Raw genomic sequence first — 25968 nt, 5'->3', positions numbered from 1 at the left:
AGCAGATATTTTTTTCATTATTGATTAATCATTTAATCTTTAACCTTTTTTTGTTTATCTATGAAATGCTAATTAATGGTGACAGATGATGTCACATTTTACCAGAGCACAAAGCGACTTCTGTAAATTTTTCTGAAGAACGTGCAAAACTCAAAAGTTAAACTGAAACGAATCCTCACATCAGAGAAGCCAAAGCTTTGTTTTTTTTGGTTTTTATGAAGCTGATCTGTGTCTTAATGTGAAATGTTGACGTCTTTGCTCATGTTCTCCTCTGATTGCTGTTGAAGTATTACAGGGAGGGGCTCGAGTGGTCTGGATGGACTTGGATTTCAGTGCTGCACCACAAACATCTCCCATCAGCCCTCACTGCGGAGCCCCCAGCCAGCACTCTGCACCCTCCTGGCACAGACCGGGAGGAAAGCCTCACTATGGACAAAGAACACATTGAAGACTCTTGTTGTGGCTTCTTCTCCTGGAAGAACTGAATCTTCTTCTCCTGTAACCACTTTGGAAAACACACAAAGTCCAACTGAGGACGGACTCGGAGCTCACGATTCCGGTTTCAAGAACGTCATCCATCTTGACGCTCGGTGCGATCTAGTCAGCCCCCCCCCCACCCATCCACGGGGGCTCGATGGTTCCCGGGTGTTTTCCCCCCGCCCAGTGGAGGTGGTCAGGCTTAATGACTGCGGCTCAGCCTTCGAGGAAACGGCTGTTACACTCTGCACAGGAAACTCAACGGTGACGTTTCTATGTTTTTATTTTTCTACCCACAGTTTTGTGGTGTGCCTGTGTCGGCCCGAGTCCCACCACTCCCCACCCACCCCGCACCCCTCAACCCCCCACCCACCCACACACAGTTGGAACTGGAATCGGTGCTCTGCTGCCAAACGCGCCTGTCGATTCCCTTGTGCACTCGATGTGATGAATGTTCTGCACGCTGCTTTAACAGCACAAGCCCTGCGACTGACCCTGTGTGAACTGACGACATCCAGTCTGAGACTGAGGGAGCGAGCGCTGTGGAGTTTGAAGAGATCAAAAACTAGCAATGAAGTATTTTGAATAATTTGAGTTATATAAAAGTTGTAGCATTTCTACCCCCCCCCCCCCCTCTCTGAAGTGCAGTTGAATTGCCTTACCCTGTGTTCGTGTGCGGGTGGAGGAAGTGTGTAAATGAACTATTTTCAAACCAGAGTTGTTCCACAGAAGCACATTTTCTCTGTCTACTCACCTGGTACTGAAGGAGAAGAACCGAGATACTGGAGGTGTTTTGTATCGCAGAGATTGACGCTCTGTTAAATACGTTTCGTGTGGCTTTTGGAGAAAGTGAAGATATTTTAATGACAAATAAGAGTGGGTGGAAGCAGGAGGAAAGAACTGACAGTGATTTCAAAGGGAACCAGCTGGTGAAGAGGGAAGCGAAGGTGGTGCTACGAATTTAGGACTAGAGCATATTTTGGTGAAATAATATTTTTGACACTTTTTGAAATGCCTTTTATTGCTAAATGCACGATCTGAGTTGTTAATACATTCTTAATTTCTCTCAACCTCAATCCAAATTTGTTAAATTCTGGTTTTCATCAGGCCGAACTGGTCGAGTGTCACGTGAGGAAGAAGTGTGCTGTTCATGGTACGACATCGCTGCGGTAAATTTATTAACCAGCCTCATATTCTGCTCTTCCACCTTTCATCCGTGTGACGGCAGCACTGTTTAACAATAAGCACTTTGCTCATCGAGTGTTGTTGTGTAACCCCTCAGATCGACGGCCTGCGATCAGTTTCAGAGTAAAGTTTCGGTTTTTATCCTCATTTTCTGCTCGTGTTTGGTAAAACCAGGAACCGATGAGAGGAAGGGAAGGAGATGAAGGTAAAGAATGTGGTAAAATTGAAGAGTCTTCTGTCGAATCTTCCCTCCGCTGTCGACGGTTCATCATCTCACGCAGAAATCTTCTTGACGGGACTCAGGGACGTGTGGCGAGGGAAGCGAAGTCGGTCTGACCGCTAAGTGTAATGTATTGTGATGCACCCAGGAGATTTCTGTTTTGGGTTTCAGTGAATTGGTGCATTCTGGGTAATACTGGCTAGATGCAGAGCTTTGATCACCAGAACTTTTAACCCCCTTGTGTTTTTTTTTTTTTTTTTTGTTTTTTTTTTAAGTTTCACTGTGTAAAAAAAAACAAAACAAAAATTTATACCATATCTATATGTAGGTCCTGAGAAGACAGGTTTACAACGATAAGCCGATGATAGAGTGAAATGTTGGAACCTGTCGAAGCTGAAAAGCGCTCAGTGTTCACAGCTGCTCCATCAGTGAAAGAAAATCAAACGTAAAAAAAGGGACCTCACTACTAACTAACGTAGCTCAGCAGGTAGGACTCATGTTGGTATTTTACTCATGTGTTAGCTTCTACTTGGTTATTCGGTTGACACATGAATAATTAACCCTTTCATGCTACAGCTGGCACGGTTCACCTTTTTAACTCCACAATTAAGATGAATTTGTTTCTACTTTGTGATTTAAGTTTCATGTGTAGGATTTTAATCGGGTCATTTGGCATTTTTGGCTGATGAAGAATTGTGAATGTTAATAAAATTATTTACTCTCTCCACGGGATTTGGTCTTGCTGTTTGGTTACTTAACAGTTTTACTTATGATATTGTGATATCTAGAACACTTTCATACCTGTCCTTTAAATGGCAAGCTAGCTTAGCCGTTTAGCTTAGCATAAAGACCGGAAACGGGTCGCCTGGCCGACAACATCCTCCCACCATCACCTCAAGTTTTATCTTGATAGTTTATTCTGTTAGCTAGTTTCTAACTTTAGCTTGAAGTTATTTTTTGGCCATTTTTGCCTTAATTCAGGCTGCTAGTTGTAAATGTCATATATTATCTAACGTTAGCAAACACTGGTGCTCAGTCATGAGCAGTGAGATAACGGAGGATTAGTTGTACAGATATATTTTAACATCCTTTTTGATATTAGGTTTTATAATAGCCCCCCCCCCAGGAGTTTTACCAGATTGGGTCAATGAACAATATTGAAATACACGTGTGCTGAAGGCTCAGTAATTGTATGTGGTGGAAAGTCATTAAGTACATTTACTGTAAATACTATACTTAAGTATAATTTTGAGGTACTTGTACTTGAGTATTTCCATTTCATGCTACTTTTCACGTCCACTCCTACATTTCAGAGGGAAATATTGTACTTCCTGCTCCACAACATTTCTTTGACGGCTTTAGTAAGTAAGACACTGCAAGGACTGTAACACTGGCTTCCCTTCTGCCCTGGAGAAAAACCCCACCCCTCTGGTTGTCATTGTATAATTCACACTCTGCACAAATCTATTTTTATTCAATGTTGTAAAAGAGTTAAACATGAAAACCCCCAGGGGGTGTGTAGAGTAAAACCGGTTTGACTTGATTCCATGTTTGGGTATTTTTGAAGCGAGCAAGAGCACAGGAAGTTTACATAAGAGAACTTAATGAATCCCATGAGGGGGAAAGGTGTGCCTGGCCGATATGATCATACATTTGATTATAATCAGTTTAATCTCTCATTACATGTTTATTTTAACGCAATCACTAAATCAACATTATTTTTGACATGTTAAATTTTTACAGTCACTTAAAACCCTCATTTCTATGGCGAATGTGGAAATGACAAATTTGTTACCAGAGACCAGCTTGACCTTTATGGTGCAACTCTTCAAACTGTGTGATGAAACAGGGAGAAATCCATCAGGGTCTACTGCTACAGCAAGGTGTGACACCAGCAAGGTGTGACACCAGCAAGGTGTGACACCCGTCAGGTACAGGGGGTCGTTGTCATTCTCCACCTACGCTGGCAACACCTCACATACCTCATATACACTCCTCTTAATCAAATAAACTGCCAGACCCAGAATGACATTGAAGGATGTAGTTCTGTCTCTGTGGTCGTCTGTCTCTCTCTGTGGTCGTCTGTCTCTCTCTGTGGTCGTCTGTGTCTCTCTGTGGTCGTCTGTCTCTCTCTGTGGTCGTCTGTCTCTCTCTGTGGTCGTCTGTGTCTCTCTGTGGTCGTCTGTGTCTCTGTGGTCGTCTGTGTCTCTGTGGTCGTCTGTGTCTCTGTGATCGTCTGTGGTCGTCTGTCTCTCTGTGGTCGTCTGTGTCTCTGTGATCGTCTGTGGTCGTCTGTCTCTCTGTGGTCGTCTGTGTCTCTGTGAGGTCGTCTGTGTCTCTGTGGTCGTCTGTGTCTCTGTGAGGTCGTCTGTGTCTCTGTGAGGTCGTCTGTGTCTCTGTGGTCGTCTGTCTCTCTGTGGTCGTCTGTCTCTCTGTGGTTGTCTGTGTCTCTGTGAGGTTGTCTGTCTCTCTGTGTGGTCGTCTGTCTCTCTGTGGTCGTCTGTCTCTCTGTGGTCGTCTGTGGTCGTCTGTGTCTCTGTGGTCGTCTGTGTCTCTGTGGTCGTCTGTCTCTCTGTGAGGTCGTCTGTCTCTCTGTGAGGTCGTCTGTGTGTCTTTGTGATCAGGAGTTGATGTCAGCCCCAGTTTCTCCAGACTTTACACTTTATCTACAAGCTAAGATTAAATCAGCTGACACTCCGCTCAGAGCTCAGGGCCTTGAAAAGTCAGGGTTAGGCAGCTAAATTTAATTATGTTAATAAAAAAGGGCGTAAGTGCGGTATGTCAGGTGTTGCCTTCATGGGTGGAGAATCACAACAACCTTGTGTACCTTGACAGGTGAGCAGCTTTAGTGCAGGTCACACCTTCCTGTTCCAGTAGACTCTGCTCGAGCGCTCTGTGTGTCCACACTCAGTTTGAAGACCGGCGCCATGGAGCTGAAGCTGCTTTGTGCTGCCGTGCTGTTGGCCTTCATGGTTACAGGTGGGTGCTGGTCAATATTCTGTAAAACGTCAAGCTGGTCTCAGTACAGTGTCAGTGTTGATCATCTGACTCGTATTTTTAATTAATTACAGTGAAAAGAAATCTGAATAGAGCAGATTGACTTTTCTGTTTCAGTATAACTTTGTATTTACAGGAAATCCAGACAATTCATTCATGTTATTCATGTATCAGTGTCTTTGTGTATTTACAGTGTTTTTCCCTGTCTGGTCAGTTTACAGTCATTCATACACAGTCATAAAACAACAGAGACACAAACCGGTTTATATTCTAACATTAGACAAACAGTGAAAACTCAATAGAAAAGTGTCTTTTATGTAGAATAAATAACTTCACATGAAAGGAAGGAAGTGGAACACCCGTATCAGGAGTCACGTTAAAAATACTTTAAATTCACCCAATGTTAAATATCCAGAACAACCAGTTTTGAGTCAGTGTTGTTTGTTACAACAGACAATCGCGCTGCTCCATCAAACTCTCAGTCACTGTTACTGAATGAGTCACCCATTTCTTTTTAACAATTCTGAATTTGCTTTATTAATTACAGTTCTTTTAAATCCTTACATCAGAAGAGGGTGACCACAACAGTGGAAAAGGAAAATATGCATTTCGATAAAGGAGAAAGTTCTGTGATCAGATACGTTTGATAAGTTTGAAGTACTTGTACTTTATTAGAGTATTTCCATTTTAATGCTACTTTATATTTCCACTTCTGCTACATAGACAAGTGGGAAAATATTCAAGGTTTTACTCCACTACATTTATCTAACAACTGCAGTTACTTTACAAAGTAAGATTTCACACACAAAACATATGAAGATCTTTTAAAACATGATACTTTCTTATAGATTAAACTGTGCAACAGTATGTAAGAAAAATAAAACCAGCTCCACCTTGAGCAAAATACACATAATGCACCTGTTATAAACCAGTTATATGACATTATAAAATAATGTAATGACCAGACCAGGATCTAAACAGGGTAATAAATTAAAAACAGCCTCAGATTTAAAGGAACAGTTCCACATTTCAGGAAATACACTCATTTATTTTCTTGCAGAGAGTGAGATGAGAAGATTGACTCTAATGTCTGTACGGTAAATATGAAGCTACAGCCAGCAGCTGCTTAGCTTAGATTAGCTTAGCATAAAGACTGGAAACAGGGGGAAAAAGCTATCCTGGCTATATCCAAAGATCAAATTATGTAATACTACAAAAAACAACCCTGTCTCATAGAAACTATTTTCAAATACAAATGAACTATTCTCCCAGTTGTAGCACCGGCTCAAGGTCAAGGTCAAAGGGTTAAATGTCTGAAGTCACTTTTTCTGTATTGAACCAGACCAGGATCTTTCCCGAACCTGAACCAAGAGCTGTGAGTCTGAACAGAACCAGAAAACCATTGAATAAAACTGGAGTCACTACAGGTGGATAAATTTACTGCAGGATCAGAGAGTTTGGTGGGAAACAAACACTCAACTATTTAGTTGTATAGAAACATCATTTCTAGGGAGAATTTACACGTTAACGTTGACATGGTGTTAATGGCCGGTAGGTTGATGTACAGACATGAGAGTGGCATCAGCCTCAGTATGTAAGTAACCAAAATAAAAGTCCCCTTAATTTTTCTGATAAATGATAAACAACCGTGTTACAAAACATCTGGTTCATTGATAAAAGGAACATGTTCATGTACTTCAAATGTTAGGGGTAGAAGTCACACCTACTACGATTCCCAAGGTGCATTTTGGCAAGAAACATCCAATCACAGAGCTTAACATTCGGTCACTTGAGCTGCTAACGGCGGGAGAGAAAACTGACAACACAATCTGCAGCTTAAATCAGTTCACATTTTAATTATAGTTCAGTTTTGACAGAATTCAGCGCATGAACATCCGTTTTTACTGCTGCAATATTATAAATTATCACCAGCTTCATTTAGTCAGATGTGTTTTTTAAAGTAAAGTCTTAATTTGAAAAGTTTCCTCAGCTGAGAGATAAATAACAGTAACAGTATAAAACAGCATTAAATAAGTAGGTATCTAAAACTTGTACTTAATTAAACTTAACTAACGACTGTACTTGAGTAAATGTGCTTCCACCACCGGTCGGTCCATCGCTCTGACTCTGATCACCACAAAAGTATTTCAATGTTTTTAAAGAAAACAAACCACAGATGAAGATGATTACTTTTCGAAGCATGGCAAAAATTCACAGTGAAAACATTTGTTCTGATTAGTCAATGTCTCCTCGACACACCATGAAAACATAATTTATCTCATGACACATTCTTCTCAGGTCAAAAGTCGTGGTTTCTTTTGTTTAGCCGAAAGCCACATGCACCAACCTCACCCAGCGACACCCAAAGGAACAACCAGTTGGTTTTGTTCTTGTTGTTCACACTTCTCTGAACTGTGCTCAGTTTCTGACGGAGAGATTTCTCAATCTCTACACTACAAACAGTTTCCATGAAGTAACACAGTGTTTTATTTTATTGTGTCTCCAACAGGAAACAACGCACAGTCGGATGGTGAGTTTTGTTTTCATTCTTTTGTTTATTCATTTCATTTCTCTTTTGCCAAGATAACACCTGGCTGATTCACCTGTTTTCTCTGTTTACACAAAACACACACACGAGTGGAGAGGAGAGAGGTTTTAAACGGCCTGCGAGCTCTCGACATGAACCCGGTCTGAATGGTCAGATACAGCGATGTGGTTCCTCCACAGCTGTCCATTCATGTTCATGTTCCCCAGAAGAAGAACCCTGATAACCTTGGTGACCTGCTGACTTTTTATTGACCTTGCACTTGTCTCATGAATGGATTATGAAACAAAAACCCACACCACGTACATAGGAGCTAGACACTTCCTGTTATGGTCATTTTAAATCTGTCACTTCAGGTTTTCACTGCAGGATTATTGTGGCCAAAATAATTCACAATAATGATAATGTCGTGATATCTATAGAACATTTGAGAATAAGAATAATAATGATAATACTATCAGTCAAATTCATTTTTATTTAGTTTATTGTGTGTTTTGTCTCTTTATGGCAAATGAATTAAAGATTATTTAATAATTAAGATGCTTATTGATTAATACTGTTGCATTGCGATATACGCTGGTGATTCCTATGTCCGAGATTAAGTAAAGCTGCCCTGCCTCTGTCCAAAGTTAAAACACAGCAAATATTGATCTGATTCAGGTTTAATTGTTAATTCTGCCTAAAACTTTTGCTCAATACATTAATTCCAGCTTGAAACTCACAAATTGATATTTTTACCTTCCCTATAGCAGGTAGGTGTGTTTCTGAACTTTGGACTGATCCAAGTTGTTTCCAGCCTTTATCTTCCTCCCGGCTCAGATATGAGAGCGACATCCATCTGAACGGCTCGTTCACAGCAACAAACATGTCACAGAGAGCACAGTAATAAATCTTTGTGATGTGATTGCTCTCTACCAGAGGTCAGGGGATCACCCAAGCTCTCACAATTCATCCTCTAGGGACCTTGAATATCTATAGCAAATTTTGTGGTGATTCATCAAGTAGTTGTTGAGGTATTTCACTCAAAATCAAAAATGTCAACCTCATGGTGGCGCTATAGAAAGATTCAGAGGACCAACAAGATCAGTAGGATTCATCCTCTGGGGAACATGAATGTCTGCATGAAATTTCATGAGGATGAATTCAGTAAATGTTGAGATATTTCACAGATTCGATGAAAACCTGTCCTGCTGGTGGAAGCTAGATGAAAAGTCAGAGGATCACCAAAACCAGGAGGGTTCATCCTCAGGGGAACATGAACGTCTGCATGAAATGTAGATGTAATTTGTTCAATAGTTGTTGAGATATTCCAGTCTGGACCAGACACTGTGATCCACAGAGCTGGTGGAGCCAGAGTATAACAGAACGTCCACCAATGACAGCGCAGGGACAGAACAGCAACAAACACTTCACAGAAACAGCTCAGACCAACTGTGGTCACATGAACTTTGACTGTTTCCCTCCAGTTTGTGGCTCCGCCCCTCTCAACACAAGGATCGTAGGGGGTGAGGATGCTCCTGCAGGGGCGTGGCCATGGCAGGCCAGTCTGCACTCAAACAACTTTCCCTTCTGTGGAGGCTCCCTCATCAACAACCAGTGGGTCCTGACGGCTGCTCACTGTTTCCGCAGGTGAGCTCTGACACATCCCTCAGCACCTCACCTGTCCGAACACAGAGAACAAACAAGAGATTTAACGCAACAAAGAGGAAATACAGTGAAGGTGTTGTAGACCGACACTTTAAAGCCACTCATCATGAACCAACCAGGTTGAGTTAATGAGAGAGTATGTGTTGATTCCACTACATCCCTACATGATGTTTTACAGTGCATGAACTCCAATAAAACAATTTCACAAAATAAAAATAAGAATGAAAAATGAGTAAATCATATTTAAGATGTCTTATTTATTCAACGTTGTCTATTGGCAGCAGATGTGTTCCTGGTTCCATCACTCACGTGTTGTCATGTTGTGTTCCTCAGCACCAGCACTGCTGGTTTGTTGGTTTACCTCGGACGTGAAACCCAAGAAGGCACAAATGCTAATGAGGTGTCCCGGACAGTGTCCGAGATCATCAGGAATCCAAACTATGACAGCCGTACGAATGATAACGACATCGCCCTGTTGAGACTGTCCTCACCAGTAGACTTCACCAACTACATCAGACCCGTGTGTCTGGCGGCGGACGGCAGCGTCTTCAGGGCCGGGACGACCTGCTGGGTCACCGGCTGGGGAACCGTTCAGAGCAACGGTAATTATTATTATTATTATTATTATTATTATTATCCAATGATATTTAAATCAACAACAAATACTCAGGAGAGTAATTCTAGTTCATCAGATCAGGGTGTGATACAAACAAACATGTCTCACAAAGTGTGGAACTTTCTATTAAAGGTTTAAAGGAGTTCAGACCTCAAACCTTCAGTTCTGTAAATACTCACGTCTCTTTCCTTCGTCAGTTCCTCTTCCTTCACCTCAGAGGCTGCAGGAGGTCGATGTTCCCGTCGTGTCCAACAGTCAGTGCAACGAATCCTACGCAAGCAGCAACATTGGAATCACAAGCAACATGATCTGCGCCGGTCTACCTGAGGGAGGGAAGGACTCCTGCCAGGTGAGTCTGTCTGCTGACACTCCTGTCAACTTAACATCTAATAAAGTCAGAATCAGAGATCAGTCACAGGCATTTTACTGCAGAACCAGTGCTTTTACTTTTGATACTTCAGGTATATTTTACTCATAAACACTTAAAACCTCCGGGTCTTAGAAAGCATCAAATTCAGTTCACTCAGAAAACTTCTTTCAAGGTTCAACAGAATAAATCTTTATCAAAAGCTCATCCACTCAGACAAAAATCTTAAATTAAAAAATTAATTATTAATTTAATTAGTTCTGTAACAAGAAACAGTCTCTTCTACCTGCGTTAATTGTTTCATTATATTACTAAGAATCATGGGAACATACGGCTGGGAACTACTGAGAAATGTGATTAAATGCCAATAAATTCATGTATTTAATAAATAATCTTTAGACTTGATTTTTTTCATTCTGACTTTGTAAGAGATTTTAAACTATATTCTAAAAAAGGTGTTAAAACTTTTTGAATGTAATTTGTTGAACACTGCAGAAACCATGTTCTTTAAAATCCTGCATCAGTAATAATCCAACAATATAACGTGTTCTTGTGTTTTTTAATCTGTGGTATTACTACTTTTACGTTAGTGAGGAATCTGAGTACGTCTTCCTCTACTGAATGTCATGGTTTCCAGTGTATTGACACATTTCCTGGTGATAGTAACCGTGATGTTTCACCTGTGCAGGGCGACTCAGGCGGCCCCATGGTGAGTAAAGACGGATCCAGGTGGGTCCAGGCCGGAGTGGTGAGTTTTGGAATCGGCTGTGCTGAACCCAGTTTCCCAGGAGTCTACGCCCGTGTGTCAGAGTATCAGACCTGGATCAACAGCCAGATCTCCACCAACCAGCCGGGCTTCGTCACCTTCTCAGGCTCCTCCAGCGTCGGTGCAGCCACCGCAGTCGTCCTCCCCGTCCTCCTCTCTCTCTTCGTCCTCTCATAGGAGGTTTCATGATGCCAGAGTTTGTCTGGTCGGATTAATGCTCCAGTGTAGAGTCGAATAACTGGAAAAACATCCAGCTGAATGAAGTTTATGGCCTCATATACTTTGAGATTCATTCTTCTTAAAACAAACAAAAAAAGTGCATCAGGAACCTAAATCTAAACGAACTGATTAATCAGTCTGTTAAGAGTTTTGTTTTTTATCATCATATAAAACAAAGTAAAAAAGCAAATCCTCCTTTCTTTAAAAGCTAGAATTAGTAGAATTAGAGAATCAGTCCAGAAAAGTGCTTGTAGAGCTTCATGTTTTATTTGTTTTCATGGCTGACATGTTTCATCACAGCAGGACAATCAGCTGCTCATATACAAGGTTAACAAGGCGCTGGCCTGACTAAACATAGGTGTGCAGCAAACCACTCCTGAAACATGTGTGCACTCTCAAACAGCAGCAAGCGGAAAAGACTGACAGGTTCAACATTCTGGTCCTTCCAGGTCTTAACGAGACCTGTCTCATAACAATGTTTGGCTCTTGATCTATGATGCAGTGATTGTACTTATTGTCCTTTTACTCGCCCTGTGCTGATATTTGTAGTCTGCTGCACACCTGTGTTTAGTCAGGCCACTGCCTTGTTTGTGTTGGATGTACGCAGTTTATTGTCGACCCCTTTCAAGCTCTGATAACGAGCTGTGACCGAAAACACGTCAGTCATGATGAAAGAATTGAATGTGAAGCTCTACAGGCATGTTTAGTTTGACGCCACCTTTTCCACTTCTGAACTGATTTGTTTTTTTTTTAAGTAAAACACACACTCAGCACTTGTTCCTATTTAAAGGAAAATAAATGACAGCGAATGTTTTCGCATATTTTTGTTTGTAAAATGAATCAAAAGATCATTAAATTTACCAGTTAATAACTGTATTTCCTTTAAACTATGAATTCAAGAATTTTAATGAACTAATTTAACAAATTTATTAATATTCAATTAAACTGTTCATTTGTTTTCTCCTTTAACATTTAACGTTTCCATTTTATGATCATTTAAATTTAATTATGTGAAAGATGTGTGTCACCTTCAAATTAATGTTAATTTATAAAACAAATTAATTGTAATCTGGAACATGTTCAACTGACACAAATTAAAAAGTAAAAAAGCTCTTTTGAATTAATGTTTAATTTTACAAAAACAATAACTATTAATTCACAATTTAAAGACAGAACAAGAAAATAAATAGAATTTGTACATTTAATTGCTATTTTGTATCTATTGTACCTATTTAAGATGTAATGACTGATCATAATTAAACACTAGTTTAAATTTATAATTATTCCATGCACAGACTCTTAACACAGCCATTTAACTAAACAGGTTTTAGCCTGAAGTTGATCCAATATAGAAACTATATTAAGTCTTTGATTAGATGTTGACTCTCTGCTGTTTTACCTGAATTTCTTTTTTTTGTTTTTGAGCACAAATATGAAACATTTGCACTGATGGTGGATTTTATAAACTTGAACCTGTGACGTGACGGTGAAGAAACATCTGTAAACTCTGTTACCTCTTTATTCTCTCATTGATCCGTTACTGTAACTTTTCTGCCTTCAGATTACTTTTGCACTAAGAAACTGCAACTGTGATTTACTGTCTATGCATAGCTTACATGAAGTACATCAAAATTATATTCACAGTTGGATTATATTGGATTGCACTGTACAGGTGTTCCTACTTGTTTGGTATCTGTGTGTAAAGGTGTTTTTAAAGTGAATATTTTTGAATGCATTTTAAGAACAATATGAAATGATTTGTATCTTGGGCCTTTTGACTGTATAATGTTAAATAAATTCTTTTTTTCTTAATATTTGGTGTTTTGATGCTGTAAAATAAACGCATGTTCGCCTCATTCTGTGAGGAAAATATAAAGGAGAGGAAGTGTAATACATTCACGTGATGAAAAAAGGATATTAATTAACTCCTTAATTCAGAAAACAGAGGATTTTTGCTGCTCTGTTTTTCTTAAGTAACAAAATCATTATTTCAGAATTCTGAGACAATTATTTTGTTAATCTCTCATTAAGAGAACAGATTATAATAATAGTGATGATCATTTTATTTTATTTTATTAAATTTTTATTTATTTATTACTCATTTATTTAATATTTTCTTATATATTGTTATTCTTGCTGGGATAGGCTCCAGCCCCCCACCCCCCCAGAAAATGAATGAATTGTTATTCTTAATATTATTATTTCGTATATTTACTTTATCTTTCCTATCCAGTGTTACTTGTATGCGCACTGCAGCCTGGGTTTGACAGAGTTTTAGAGCCCATAGTTCCCATGTACCCTGAATGCAGCACAGTCCCGGTCAGCTTAATGTGGTGCTTTCTGATTGGAGCTCCGGCAGGAAGCGATAAGACAGTTCATGCCCTGTGTTTATGTGACATATTCGCCTCATACAGGCTTTATTTTGTTAAATTTAAGTTTTCTGTGATTCCGTTTTGAATGGAACATAAAAAGGCTGTAATAACCACCTGCACACAGTTTGTTGTGATATGTCTCCTTGTCGTATTGAGGGCAGAGGAGCGGACAGATGACGGAGGAGGCTGGTGAGTTCACAGACCTGTTTCAGCAATAAACCGACATGTTCTAGAAGTCCTTTAAAGAATATTTTCAATTTTCAGCTTTTAAATCTCCTGTAATATTGAATGTACCGCAAAGTGTCTTCTACTGTCTTCTTATGTAGCGTTAACCGCCATTCTGACTGACGTCACACCAAACTTCATTTAAAAATCTGTCGGTTTAACGGCTGTCTTAGTGAGAGTTAGTTTAAAGTTCGATATTCGACAGATAGTCGCTCGTGAGGACGGTTAGCTCACGTCCCTACTACACTCCTACACCTCCGCTGGTTGTTCACTTAGGGACCATCATTAAATTACTGTTTTAATGACATAATACCGATGTGTTTTTATGCACCTTCATATTAGTGAAAATTGTGATAAAGAATAAAAATGATATTAAATTGGTCTCATCGAGCTCACCTACTTTGATTGTTAATGTCTAATACATGAATTTTTCATAAATATTTTAATTTTTTCCATAGCTTCTAAATACACAACTAAAAATAGATGCAAAATAAACACAAAGAGACTCAAAATAGTTAAGATTAGATGCAAAATGAGCATAAATATCAAATGTCAACTTTAAAAAACAAAAATCTTGTTGTGGGTGTCCTCCAATTTTGTATTTTCTGACATTAGGTTAAGAAGACTAACAATAATTTTCGCTCCTCACAGATGAGTCTGTTATATTATCTATCAGTCAGTATTTTCATTATTGATTAATACCCACATTCCCCAAAAGGCCCAGATGATGTGTTCTGATTTTGTGTTTTGATTTCACCAACAATCCCAAAAAAAATCCAAATAAATTAAAGATATAAAAAGAAAAGAATAAAATTTTCATATTTCAGAGATTATAGCCAGCAAAATTTTTGAATTTTTGTCCAAATAATAAATCATCAATCAATTTTCAAACCTGTTATCTTTAAATTTTCGTCAAATGATTAATCAACTAATGGTTGCAGCTCTAGTTACATTTCCTGTCATTCAAGTTTACATCTGGGATTATGGGAGGAGGTAATTTTGGTGTAGACTTTATTTATTTGTGATTCTTCTATGTAAGAATATCAGAACACACAACAACAGACGTGGAGGTGTTTTTATTCTCATCTTTGTGTCTGCCTCTGTGTTCAGGTCTTTAAATTCAGATTTCAGATTACAGGATGAAGGTCCCTGTAACATAGATGTGTTTGACAGCTCCTCTCTCTCATATCAACAGTTCATTGAAAGGTACGTAAAGCTGGATGTTTATATCCATTGAAGGTCCATATTTTACACTTTGCAAAATGGGAACTATGTTGAAGCGAATAAAGAACTTAACTGAAAGTATTTTTAAAAAACACACTGTTTCATGTAGGTAAACTCTGAGCCTCTAAAAATGTTTTACAATGAATTAAAACAAAAAGTAAATAAATGATCTAAATGAATTAAACATGGGAAAATATCTCTGTCAATAGACCATTACATGTTGCATGCATTGTGGACATCTGGATACATACGAAATAATAATATATATATAAATCTGTATACATTTATATTTGTACATAATCTGATTCATGGAGATAAAATGAGCGCCTGTCTGGTTTATCGTTAATCTGAAGCTACATGAGCTAAAAGGATTTTCTCTTGTAGATATGCATACAGGAGACCAGTCATCCTCAAAGGCCTGACTGATAACACGGTGCGTATTTAACGATTTAAATGATTTGCTGACTCATTGCTGATGTTTTTTTTAATAACCGTATGTATGAAGTGAGAAAATTGTCCACTGACTGTTCTGTTGTGACATCACAAAGTTCAGGAAGTCCTGACGGCTGGTTTTAAGGCTGAATACAGGCTGTGTGCATTTCTCTGTGGACTGAGGCTTTGATACTTTCACACTGATCTATAATCAAACTACACATGGACAGAGACCTTTATACTATATGGACCTTTTAAAAAAATAGGTTGGGGGGGGGGACATAAGGTCTTTTCATTGTGTTTGATGTTTGTTGAGTTTTAAATATTAGTTATTTCAGTGTTCAGCTAGATATAAACACCCACAGTTTGTACTGAAGCCTCATGGTCATCGTTACAAGTCAGACTGTCCCGACACTTCAGGCCTGCACTGTTAGCACTGGAGTTAAATACCTGTGTGTTGACTGTGTTTTAGAAATTCAAGTTGATGTGCTCCAAGTCAAGTTTACTACAGCACTATGGTGACCGGAGAGTGAGGCTCAGTACAGCTAACACTTACTCGTACAGGAAAGGTACAGTATGTATGACTAACACTCACTCCTGCTACGCTATGATGATCTGACAGTCACTAAAGCATTTGTTTTTTGTTTTTTACAATGACACATTTGCTGACTCATTGTCATGTCATTCCAGTGGATGTCCCGTTCCAGGAGTACGTGGATATTTTCTTGAGGCCTCAATCGACTGACACCCTTGGCAGTGGTGAGTTCAGGGGGAGTTTTGTACTGTACAGATTTTAAAAAACCTTGACCTTGACTAAAATGTTAAATGACTGAAATTGTGCCATCTTACAATGATTGTATTATTTTTAAAATGAAGTATATGATTAAAAACAAAAAGGTTGGGTGGAAAAACAGGCCTCAATGTTCAACCTCAATAGAGCAAAAGTCAGTTTACCTGTGATCAAACCTGTGAGTTCCAGTTGAGGCTAATTACAAGAATAACGTCACTAAAATAACCTGTATAGTATAGTATTAAGTATAGGAAGTAAGGTATAGTAAGTCATAAAAAAGTCATACTATAGTAGGGTATAAAAAGTGTGCCTTACTATACTATGACTTTTTATGGCTTAATATACTAGGCATAAAAAGTCATAAAAATGTCTTAGTATAGTAAGGCATAAAAAGTCATAGTATAATAAGGAATAAAAAGTCATTATAGTTAGGCACAAAAAGTCAAACAAATGTCATAGTATAGTAAGGCATAAAATGTCACAGTATAGTAAAGCATAAAAACTCACAAAAATGTCATAGTATAGGAAGGCAGAAAAACTCACAAAAATGTCATAGTATAGGAAGGCAGAAAAACTCACAAAAATGTCATAGTATAGGAAGGCAGAAAAAGTCATATTATAGTAAGGCATAAAAAGTCATAAAAATGTAATATATTGAGGTATAGAAAGTCATATTATAGTAAGGAATAAAAATGTCATAAAAATGTCATAGTATAGTAAGGCATAAAAAGTCATAAAAAAGTCATAGTATAGTAAGGCAAAAAAAATCATAATATAGTATGGCAGAAAAAGTCATATAATAGTAAGACATAAAATGTCATAAAAATGTCATAGTATAGTAAAGCATAAAAAGTCATAGTATAGTATGGCAGAAAAAGTCATAAAAATGTCATAGTATAGTAAGGCATAAAAAGTCATAGTATAGTATGGCAGAAAAAGTCATAGTATAGCAAGGCATAAAAAGTCATAAAAATGTCATAGTATAGTAATGCAAGAGAACGTCATAGTACAGTAAGACAAAAAAAATGTCATAGTATAGTAAGGCATAAAAAGTAATGCTATAATAAGGAATAAAAAGTCATTATAGTTAGGCATAAAAAGTCAAAAAAATGTCATAGTATAGTAAGGCATAAAATGTCACAAAAAGTCATATTATAGTAAGGCATAAAAACTCACAAAAATGTCAAATTATAGTAAAGAATAAAAATGTCATAGTATAGTACGGCAGAAAACGTCATTAAAAATGTCATCGTATAGTAAGGCATAAAATGTCACAGTATAGTAAGGCATACAAACTCACAAAAAGTCATATTATAGTAAGGCATAAAAACTCACAAAAATGTCAAATTATAGTAAGGAATAAAAATGTCATAGTATAGTACGGCAGAAAAAGTCATATTATAGTAAGGAATAAAAATGTCATAAAAATGTCATCGTATAGTAAGGCATAAAAAGTCATAGTATAGTATGGAAGAAAAAGTCATAGTATAGCAAGGCATAAAAAGTCATAAAAATGTCATAGTATAGTAATGCAAGAAGACGTCATAGTACAGTAAGACATAAAATGTCATAAAAAAGTCACTATAATATGACATTTTTTTTGCCTTACTATAATATGACATTTTATGAATTTTTCTGCCTTACTATACTATGACTTTTTCTGCCATACAATAGTAAGGCATAAAAAGTCATATTATAGTATGGCAGAAAAAGTCATAGTATAGTAAGGCAGATAAATTCATAAAAATGTCATAGTATAGTAAGGCAAAAAATGTCATATTATAGTAAGGCAAAAAAATGTCATAGTATAGTAAGGCATAAAAAGTCATAGTATAATAAGGAATAAAAAGTCATTATAGTAAGGAATAAAAATGTCATAGTATAGTAAGGCATAAAAAGTCAAATTATAGTATGACAGAAAAAGTCATAGTATAGCAAGGCATAAAAAGTCATAAAAATGTCATAGTATAGTAATGCAAGAAAATGTCATAGTACAGTAAGACATAAAATGTCATAAAAAAAAATCATAGTATAGTAAGGCAGAAAAATTCATAAAAATGTCATAGTATAGTAAGGCAGAAAATGTCATATTATAGTAAGGCAAAAAAAATGTCATAGTATAGTAATGCATAAAAAGTCATTATAGTTAGGCATAAAAAGTCAAAAAAATGTCAGTATAGTAAGTCATAAAATGTCACAGTATAGTAAGGCATAAAAACTCACAAAAATTTCATAGTATAGTAAGGCATAAAAAGTATTGTATACTAAGGCATAAAAAGTCATAAAAAAGTCACAGTATAGTAAGGCATAAAAAGTCTTAAAAATGTCATATTATAGTTAGGCATAAAAGGTCATAGTACAGTAAGACATAAAAAGTCAAAAAAATGTCTGAGTATAGTAAGGCATAAAAAGTCATATTATAGTATGGCATAAAAATGTCTTAGTATAGTAAGGCATAAAAAGTCATAGTATAATAAGGAATAAAAAGTCATTATAATTAGGCATAAAATGTCATAAAAATGTCATAGTATAGTAAGGCATAAAATGTCATATTATAGTAAGGCAAAAAAAATGTCATAGTATAGTAATGCATAAAAAGTCATAGTTAGGCATAAAAAGTCAAAAAAATGTCAGTATAGTAAAGCATAAAATGTAACAGTATAGTAAGGCATAAAAACTCATAAAAATGTCATTGTATAGGAAGGCAGAAAAAGTCATATTATAGTAAGCCATAAAAACTCACAAAAATGTCATATTATAGTAAGGAATAAAAATGTCATAAAAATGTCATTGTATAGGAAGGTAGAAAAAGTCATATTATAGTAAGCCATAAAAACGCACAAAAATGTCATATTATAGTAAGGAATAAAAATGTCATAAAAATGTCATTGTATAGGAAGGTAGAAAAAGTCATATTATAGTAAGCCATAAAAACGCACAAAAATGTCATATTATAGTAAGGAATAAAAATGTCATAAAAATGTCATTGTATAGGAAGGTAGAAAAAGTCATATTATAGTAAGCCATAAAAACGCACAAAAATGTCATATTATAGTAAGGAATAAAAATGTCATAAAAATGTCATTGTATAGGAAGGTAGAAAAAGTCATATTATAGTAAGCCATAAAAACGCACAAAAATGTCATATTATAGTAAGGAATAAAAATGTCATAAAAATGTCATTGTATAGGAAGGTAGAAAAAGTCATATTATAGTAAGCCATAAAAACGCACAAAAATGTCATATTATAGTAAGGAATAAAAATGTCATAAAAATGTCATTGTATAGGAAGGTAGAAAAAGTCATATTATAGTAAGCCATAAAAACGCACAAAAATGTCATATTATAGTAAGGAATAAAAATGTCATAAAAATGTCATTGTATAGGAAGGTAGAAAAAGTCATATTATAGTAAGCCATAAAAACGCACAAAAATGTCATATTATAGTAAGGAATAAAAATGTCATAAAAATGTCATTGTATAGGAAGGTAGAAAAAGTCATATTATAGTAAGCCATAAAAACGCACAAAAATGTCATATTATAGTAAGGAATAAAAATGTCATAAAAATGTCATTGTATAGGAAGGTAGAAAAAGTCATATTATAGTAAGCCATAAAAACGCACAAAAATGTCATATTATAGTAAGGAATAAAAATGTCATAAAAATGTCATTGTATAGGAAGGTAGAAAAAGTCATATTATAGTAAGCCATAAAAACGCACAAAAATGTCATATTATAGTAAGGAATAAAAATGTCATAAAAATGTCATTGTATAGGAAGGTAGAAAAAGTCATATTATAGTAAGCCATAAAAACGCACAAAAATGTCATATTATAGTAAGGAATAAAAATGTCATAAAAATGTCATTGTATAGGAAGGTAGAAAAAGTCATATTATAGTAAGCCATAAAAACGCACAAAAATGTCATATTATAGTAAGGAATAAAAATGTCATAAAAATGTCATTGTATAGGAAGGTAGAAAAAGTCATATTATAGTAAGCCATAAAAACGCACAAAAATGTCATATTATAGTAAGGAATAAAAATGTCATAAAAATGTCATTGTATAGGAAGGTAGAAAAAGTCATATTATAGTAAGCCATAAAAACGCACAAAAATGTCATATTATAGTAAGGAATAAAAATGTCATAAAAATGTCATTGTATAGGAAGGTAGAAAAAGTCATATTATAGTAAGCCATAAAAACGCACAAAAATGTCATATTATAGTAAGGAATAAAAATGTCATAAAAATGTCATTGTATAGGAAGGTAGAAAAAGTCATATTATAGTAAGCCATAAAAACGCACAAAAATGTCATATTATAGTAAGGAATAAAAATGTCATAAAAATGTCATTGTATAGGAAGGTAGAAAAAGTCATATTATAGTAAGCCATAAAAACGCACAAAAATGTCATATTATAGTAAGGAATAAAAATGTCATAAAAATGTCATTGTATAGGAAGGTAGAAAAAGTCATATTATAGTAAGCCATAAAAACGCACAAAAATGTCATATTATAGTAAGGAATAAAAATGTCATAAAAATGTCATTGTATAGGAAGGTAGAAAAAGTCATATTATAGTAAGCCATAAAAACGCACAAAAATGTCATATTATAGTAAGGAATAAAAATGTCATAAAAATGTCATTGTATAGGAAGGTAGAAAAAGTCATATTATAGTAAGCCATAAAAACGCACAAAAATGTCATATTATAGTAAGGAATAAAAATGTCATAAAAATGTCATTGTATAGGAAGGTAGAAAAAGTCATATTATAGTAAGCCATAAAAACGCACAAAAATGTCATATTATAGTAAGGAATAAAAATGTCATAAAAATGTCATTGTATAGGAAGGTAGAAAAAGTCATATTATAGTAAGCCATAAAAACGCACAAAAATGTCATATTATAGTAAGGAATAAAAATGTCATAAAAATGTCATTGTATAGGAAGGTAGAAAAAGTCATATTATAGTAAGCCATAAAAACGCACAAAAATGTCATATTATAGTAAGGAATAAAAATGTCATAAAAATGTCATTGTATAGGAAGGTAGAAAAAGTCATATTATAGTAAGCCATAAAAACGCACAAAAATGTCATATTATAGTAAGGAATAAAAATGTCATAAAAATGTCATTGTATAGGAAGGTAGAAAAAGTCATATTATAGTAAGCCATAAAAACGCACAAAAATGTCATATTATAGTAAGGAATAAAAATGTCATAAAAATGTCATTGTATAGGAAGGTAGAAAAAGTCATATTATAGTAAGCCATAAAAACGCACAAAAATGTCATATTATAGTAAGGAATAAAAATGTCATAAAAATGTCATTGTATAGGAAGGTAGAAAAAGTCATATTATAGTAAGCCATAAAAACGCACAAAAATGTCATATTATAGTAAGGAATAAAAATGTCATAAAAATGTCATAGTATAGTAAGGCATAAAAAGTCATAAAAATGTCATAGTGTAGTAATGCAAGAAAATGTCATAGTACAGTAAGGCAAAAAATGTCATATTATAGTAAGGCAAAAAATGTCATATTAGAGTAAGGCAAAAAAATGTCAGTATAGTATAAGGAATAAAAAGTCATAGTAGTAAGGAATAAAAATGTCATAATATAGCATGGGAAGAAAAAGTCATAGTATAGTAAATAGGAAGGCAGAAAAAGTCATAATATAGTAAGGCAGAAAGATTCATAAAAATGTCATAGTATAGTAAATAGGAAGGCAGAAAAAGTCATAATATAGTAAGGCAGAAAGATTCATAAAAATGTCATAGTATAGTAAATAGGAAGGCAGAAAAAGTCATAATATAGTAAGGCAGAAAGATTCATAAAAATGTCATAGTATAGTAAATAGGAAGGCAGAAAAAGTCATAATATAGTAAGGCAGAAAGATTCATAAAAATGTCATAGTATAGTAAATAGGAAGGCAGAAAAAGTCATAATATAGTAAGGCAGAAAGATTCATAAAAATGTCATAGTATAGTAAATAGGAAGGCAGAAAAAGTCATAATATAGTAAGGCAGAAAGATTCATAAAAATGTCATAGTATAGTAAATAGGAAGGCAGAAAAAGTCATAATATAGTAAGGCAGAAAGATTCATAAAAATGTCATAGTATAGTAAATAGGAAGGCAGAAAAAGTCATAATATAGTAAGGCAGAAAGATTCATAAAAATGTCATAGTATAGTAAATAGGAAGGCAGAAAAAGTCATAATATAGTAAGGCAGAAAGATTCATAAAAATGTCATAGTATAGTAAATAGGAAGGCAGAAAAAGTCATAATATAGTAAGGCAGAAAGATTCATAAAAATGTCATAGTATAGTAAATAGGAAGGCAGAAAAAGTCATAATATAGTAAGGCAGAAAGATTCATAAAAATGTCATAGTATAGTAAATAGGAAGGCAGAAAAAGTCATAATATAGTAAGGCAGAAAGATTCATAAAAATGTCATAGTATAGTAAATAGGAAGGCAGAAAAAGTCATAATATAGTAAGGCAGAAAGATTCATAAAAATGTCATAGTATAGTAAATAGGAAGGCAGAAAAAGTCATAATATAGTAAGGCAGAAAGATTCATAAAAATGTCATAGTATAGTAAATAGGAAGGCAGAAAAAGTCATAATATAGTAAGGCAGAAAGATTCATAAAAATGTCATAGTATAGTAAATAGGAAGGCAGAAAAAGTCATAATATAGTAAGGCAGAAAGATTCATAAAAATGTCATAGTATAGTAAATAGGAAGGCAGAAAAAGTCATAATATAGTAAGGCAGAAAGATTCATAAAAATGTCATAGTATAGTAAATAGGAAGGCAGAAAAAGTCATAATATAGTAAGGCAGAAAGATTCATAAAAATGTCATAGTATAGTAAATAGGAAGGCAGAAAAAGTCATAATATAGTAAGGCAGAAAGATTCATAAAAATGTCATAGTATAGTAAATAGGAAGGCAGAAAAAGTCATAATATAGTAAGGCAGAAAGATTCATAAAAATGTCATAGTATAGTAAATAGGAAGGCAGAAAAAGTCATAATATAGTAAGGCAGAAAGATTCATAAAAATGTCATAGTATAGTAAATAGGAAGGCAGAAAAAGTCATAATATAGTAAGGCAGAAAGATTCATAAAAATGTCATAGTATAGTAAATAGGAAGGCAGAAAAAGTCATAATATAGTAAGGCAGAAAGATTCATAAAAATGTCATAGTATAGTAAATAGGAAGGCAGAAAAAGTCATAATATAGTAAGGCAGAAAGATTCATAAAAATGTCATAGTATAGTAAATAGGAAGGCAGAAAAAGTCATAATATAGTAAGGCAGAAAGATTCATAAAAATGTCATAGTATAGTAAATAGGAAGGCAGAAAAAGTCATAATATAGTAAGGCAGAAAGATTCATAAAAATGTCATAGTATAGTAAATAGGAAGGCAGAAAAAGTCATAATATAGTAAGGCAGAAAGATTCATAAAAATGTCATAGTATAGTAAATAGGAAGGCAGAAAAAGTCATAATATAGTAAGGCAGAAAGATTCATAAAAATGTCATAGTATAGTAAATAGGAAGGCAGAAAAAGTCATAATATAGTAAGGCAGAAAGATTCATAAAAATGTCATAGTATAGTAAATAGGAAGGCAGAAAAAGTCATAATATAGTAAGGCAGAAAGATTCATAAAAATGTCATAGTATAGTAAATAGGAAGGCAGAAAAAGTCATAATATAGTAAGGCAGAAAGATTCATAAAAATGTCATAGTATAGTAAATAGGAAGGCAGAAAAAGTCATAATATAGTAAGGCAGAAAGATTCATAAAAATGTCATAGTATAGTAAATAGGAAGGCAGAAAAAGTCATAATATAGTAAGGCAGAAAGATTCATAAAAATGTCATAGTATAGTAAATAGGAAGGCAGAAAAAGTCATAATATAGTAAGGCAGAAAGATTCATAAAAATGTCATAGTATAGTAAATAGGAAGGCAGAAAAAGTCATAATATAGTAAGGCAGAAAGATTCATAAAAATGTCATAGTATAGTAAATAGGAAGGCAGAAAAAGTCATAATATAGTAAGGCAGAAAGATTCATAAAAATGTCATAGTATAGTAAATAGGAAGGCAGAAAAAGTCATAATATAGTAAGGCAGAAAGATTCATAAAAATGTCATAGTATAGTAAATAGGAAGGCAGAAAAAGTCATAATATAGTAAGGCAGAAAGATTCATAAAAATGTCATAGTATAGTAAATAGGAAGGCAGAAAAAGTCATAATATAGTAAGGCAGAAAGATTCATAAAAATGTCATAGTATAGTAAATAGGAAGGCAGAAAAAGTCATAATATAGTAAGGCAGAAAGATTCATAAAAATGTCATAGTATAGTAAATAGGAAGGCAGAAAAAGTCATAATATAGTAAGGCAGAAAGATTCATAAAAATGTCATAGTATAGTAAATAGGAAGGCAGAAAAAGTCATAATATAGTAAGGCAGAAAGATTCATAAAAATGTCATAGTATAGTAAATAGGAAGGCAGAAAAAGTCATAATATAGTAAGGCAGAAAGATTCATAAAAATGTCATAGTATAGTAAATAGGAAGGCAGAAAAAGTCATAATATAGTAAGGCAGAAAGATTCATAAAAATGTCATAGTATAGTAAATAGGAAGGCAGAAAAAGTCATAATATAGTAAGGCAGAAAGATTCATAAAAATGTCATAGTATAGTAAATAGGAAGGCAGAAAAAGTCATAATATAGTAAGGCAGAAAGATTCATAAAAATGTCATAGTATAGTAAATAGGAAGGCAGAAAAAGTCATAATATAGTAAGGCAGAAAGATTCATAAAAATGTCATAGTATAGTAAATAGGAAGGCAGAAAAAGTCATAATATAGTAAGGCAGAAAGATTCATAAAAATGTCATAGTATAGTAAATAGGAAGGCAGAAAAAGTCATAATATAGTAAGGCAGAAAGATTCATAAAAATGTCATAGTATAGTAAATAGGAAGGCAGAAAAAGTCATAATATAGTAAGGCAGAAAGATTCATAAAAATGTCATAGTATAGTAAATAGGAAGGCAGAAAAAGTCATAATATAGTAAGGCAGAAAGATTCATAAAAATGTCATAGTATAGTAAATAGGAAGGCAGAAAAAGTCATAATATAGTAAGGCAGAAAGATTCATAAAAATGTCATAGTATAGTAAATAGGAAGGCAGAAAAAGTCATAATATAGTAAGGCAGAAAGATTCATAAAAATGTCATAGTATAGTAAATAGGAAGGCAGAAAAAGTCATAATATAGTAAGGCAGAAAGATTCATAAAAATGTCATAGTATAGTAAATAGGAAGGCAGAAAAAGTCATAATATAGTAAGGCAGAAAGATTCATAAAAATGTCATAGTATAGTAAATAGGAAGGCAGAAAAAGTCATAATATAGTAAGGCAGAAAGATTCATAAAAATGTCATAGTATAGTAAATAGGAAGGCAGAAAAAGTCATAATATAGTAAGGCAGAAAGATTCATAAAAATGTCATAGTATAGTAAATAGGAAGGCAGAAAAAGTCATAATATAGTAAGGCAGAAAGATTCATAAAAATGTCATAGTACAGTAAGACATAAAAAGTCAAAAAAATGCCTTAGTGTAGTAAGGCATAAAAAGTCATATCATAGTATGGCAGAAAAAGTCATAGTATAGTAAGGCAGAAAGATTCATAAAAATGTCATAGTATAATAAGGCAAAAAATGTCATATTATAGTAAGGCAAAAAAAATGTCATAGTATAGTAAGGCATAAAATGTCATATTATAGTCAGGCAAAAAAAATGTCATAGTTTAGTAAGGCATAAAAAGTCATAGTATAATAAGGAATAAAAAGTCATTATAGTAAGGAATAAA

At 34.5% G+C, this 25968-nt stretch overlaps 2 protein-coding genes across 2 annotated transcripts in view; both read left to right on the top strand.

Moving 5' to 3' along the window:
• The first annotated feature begins 4723 nt into the window (after positions 1 to 4723).
• LOC111235502 (serine protease 27-like) lies at positions 4724 to 12851 on the top strand. The gene is made up of 6 exons (XM_022763957.1): positions 4724 to 4861; positions 7389 to 7409; positions 8891 to 9053; positions 9405 to 9673; positions 9885 to 10036; positions 10743 to 12851. The coding sequence occupies exons 1-6, from the start codon at positions 4810 to 4812 to the stop codon at positions 10995 to 10997; spliced, it is 912 nt and encodes a 303-aa protein (XP_022619678.1). The 5' UTR covers positions 4724 to 4809; the 3' UTR covers positions 10998 to 12851.
• A 551-nt stretch (positions 12852 to 13402) lies between these two features.
• jmjd8 (jumonji domain containing 8) overlaps positions 13403 to 25968 on the top strand; it is a 16501-nt gene continuing 3935 nt past the window's right edge. The window contains exons 1-5 of the mRNA XM_022763944.1: positions 13403 to 13600; positions 14747 to 14842; positions 15245 to 15293; positions 15765 to 15861; positions 15983 to 16051. Coding sequence (XP_022619665.1) covers positions 13497 to 13600; positions 14747 to 14842; positions 15245 to 15293; positions 15765 to 15861; positions 15983 to 16051 — 415 coding nt within the window. The 5' untranslated portion in view covers positions 13403 to 13496. The remainder of the gene's footprint in view (positions 13601 to 14746; positions 14843 to 15244; positions 15294 to 15764; positions 15862 to 15982; positions 16052 to 25968) is intronic.

This window comes from Seriola dumerili, unplaced genomic scaffold, assembly GCF_002260705.1.
Source record: "Seriola dumerili isolate Sdu_G_001 unplaced genomic scaffold, Sdu_1.0 BDQW01000505.1, whole genome shotgun sequence".
In the NCBI taxonomy this organism is placed as follows: Eukaryota; Metazoa; Chordata; class Actinopteri; order Carangiformes; family Carangidae; genus Seriola; species Seriola dumerili.
This window is presented reverse-complemented; position numbering and strand designations above follow the sequence as displayed.

Coding starts and splice junctions, on each gene's coding strand:
- LOC111235502 (XM_022763957.1), top strand. CDS start 4,810: ATGGAGCTGAAGCTGCTTTGTGCTGCCGTGCTGTTGGCCTTCATGGTT. Junction 4,862..7,388: donor GTTGGCCTTCATGGTTACAG/GTGGGTGCTGGT, acceptor TGTCTCCAACAG/GAAACAACGCACAGTCGGAT. Junction 9,054..9,404: donor GCTGCTCACTGTTTCCGCAG/GTGAGCTCTGAC, acceptor TGTGTTCCTCAG/CACCAGCACTGCTGGTTTGT.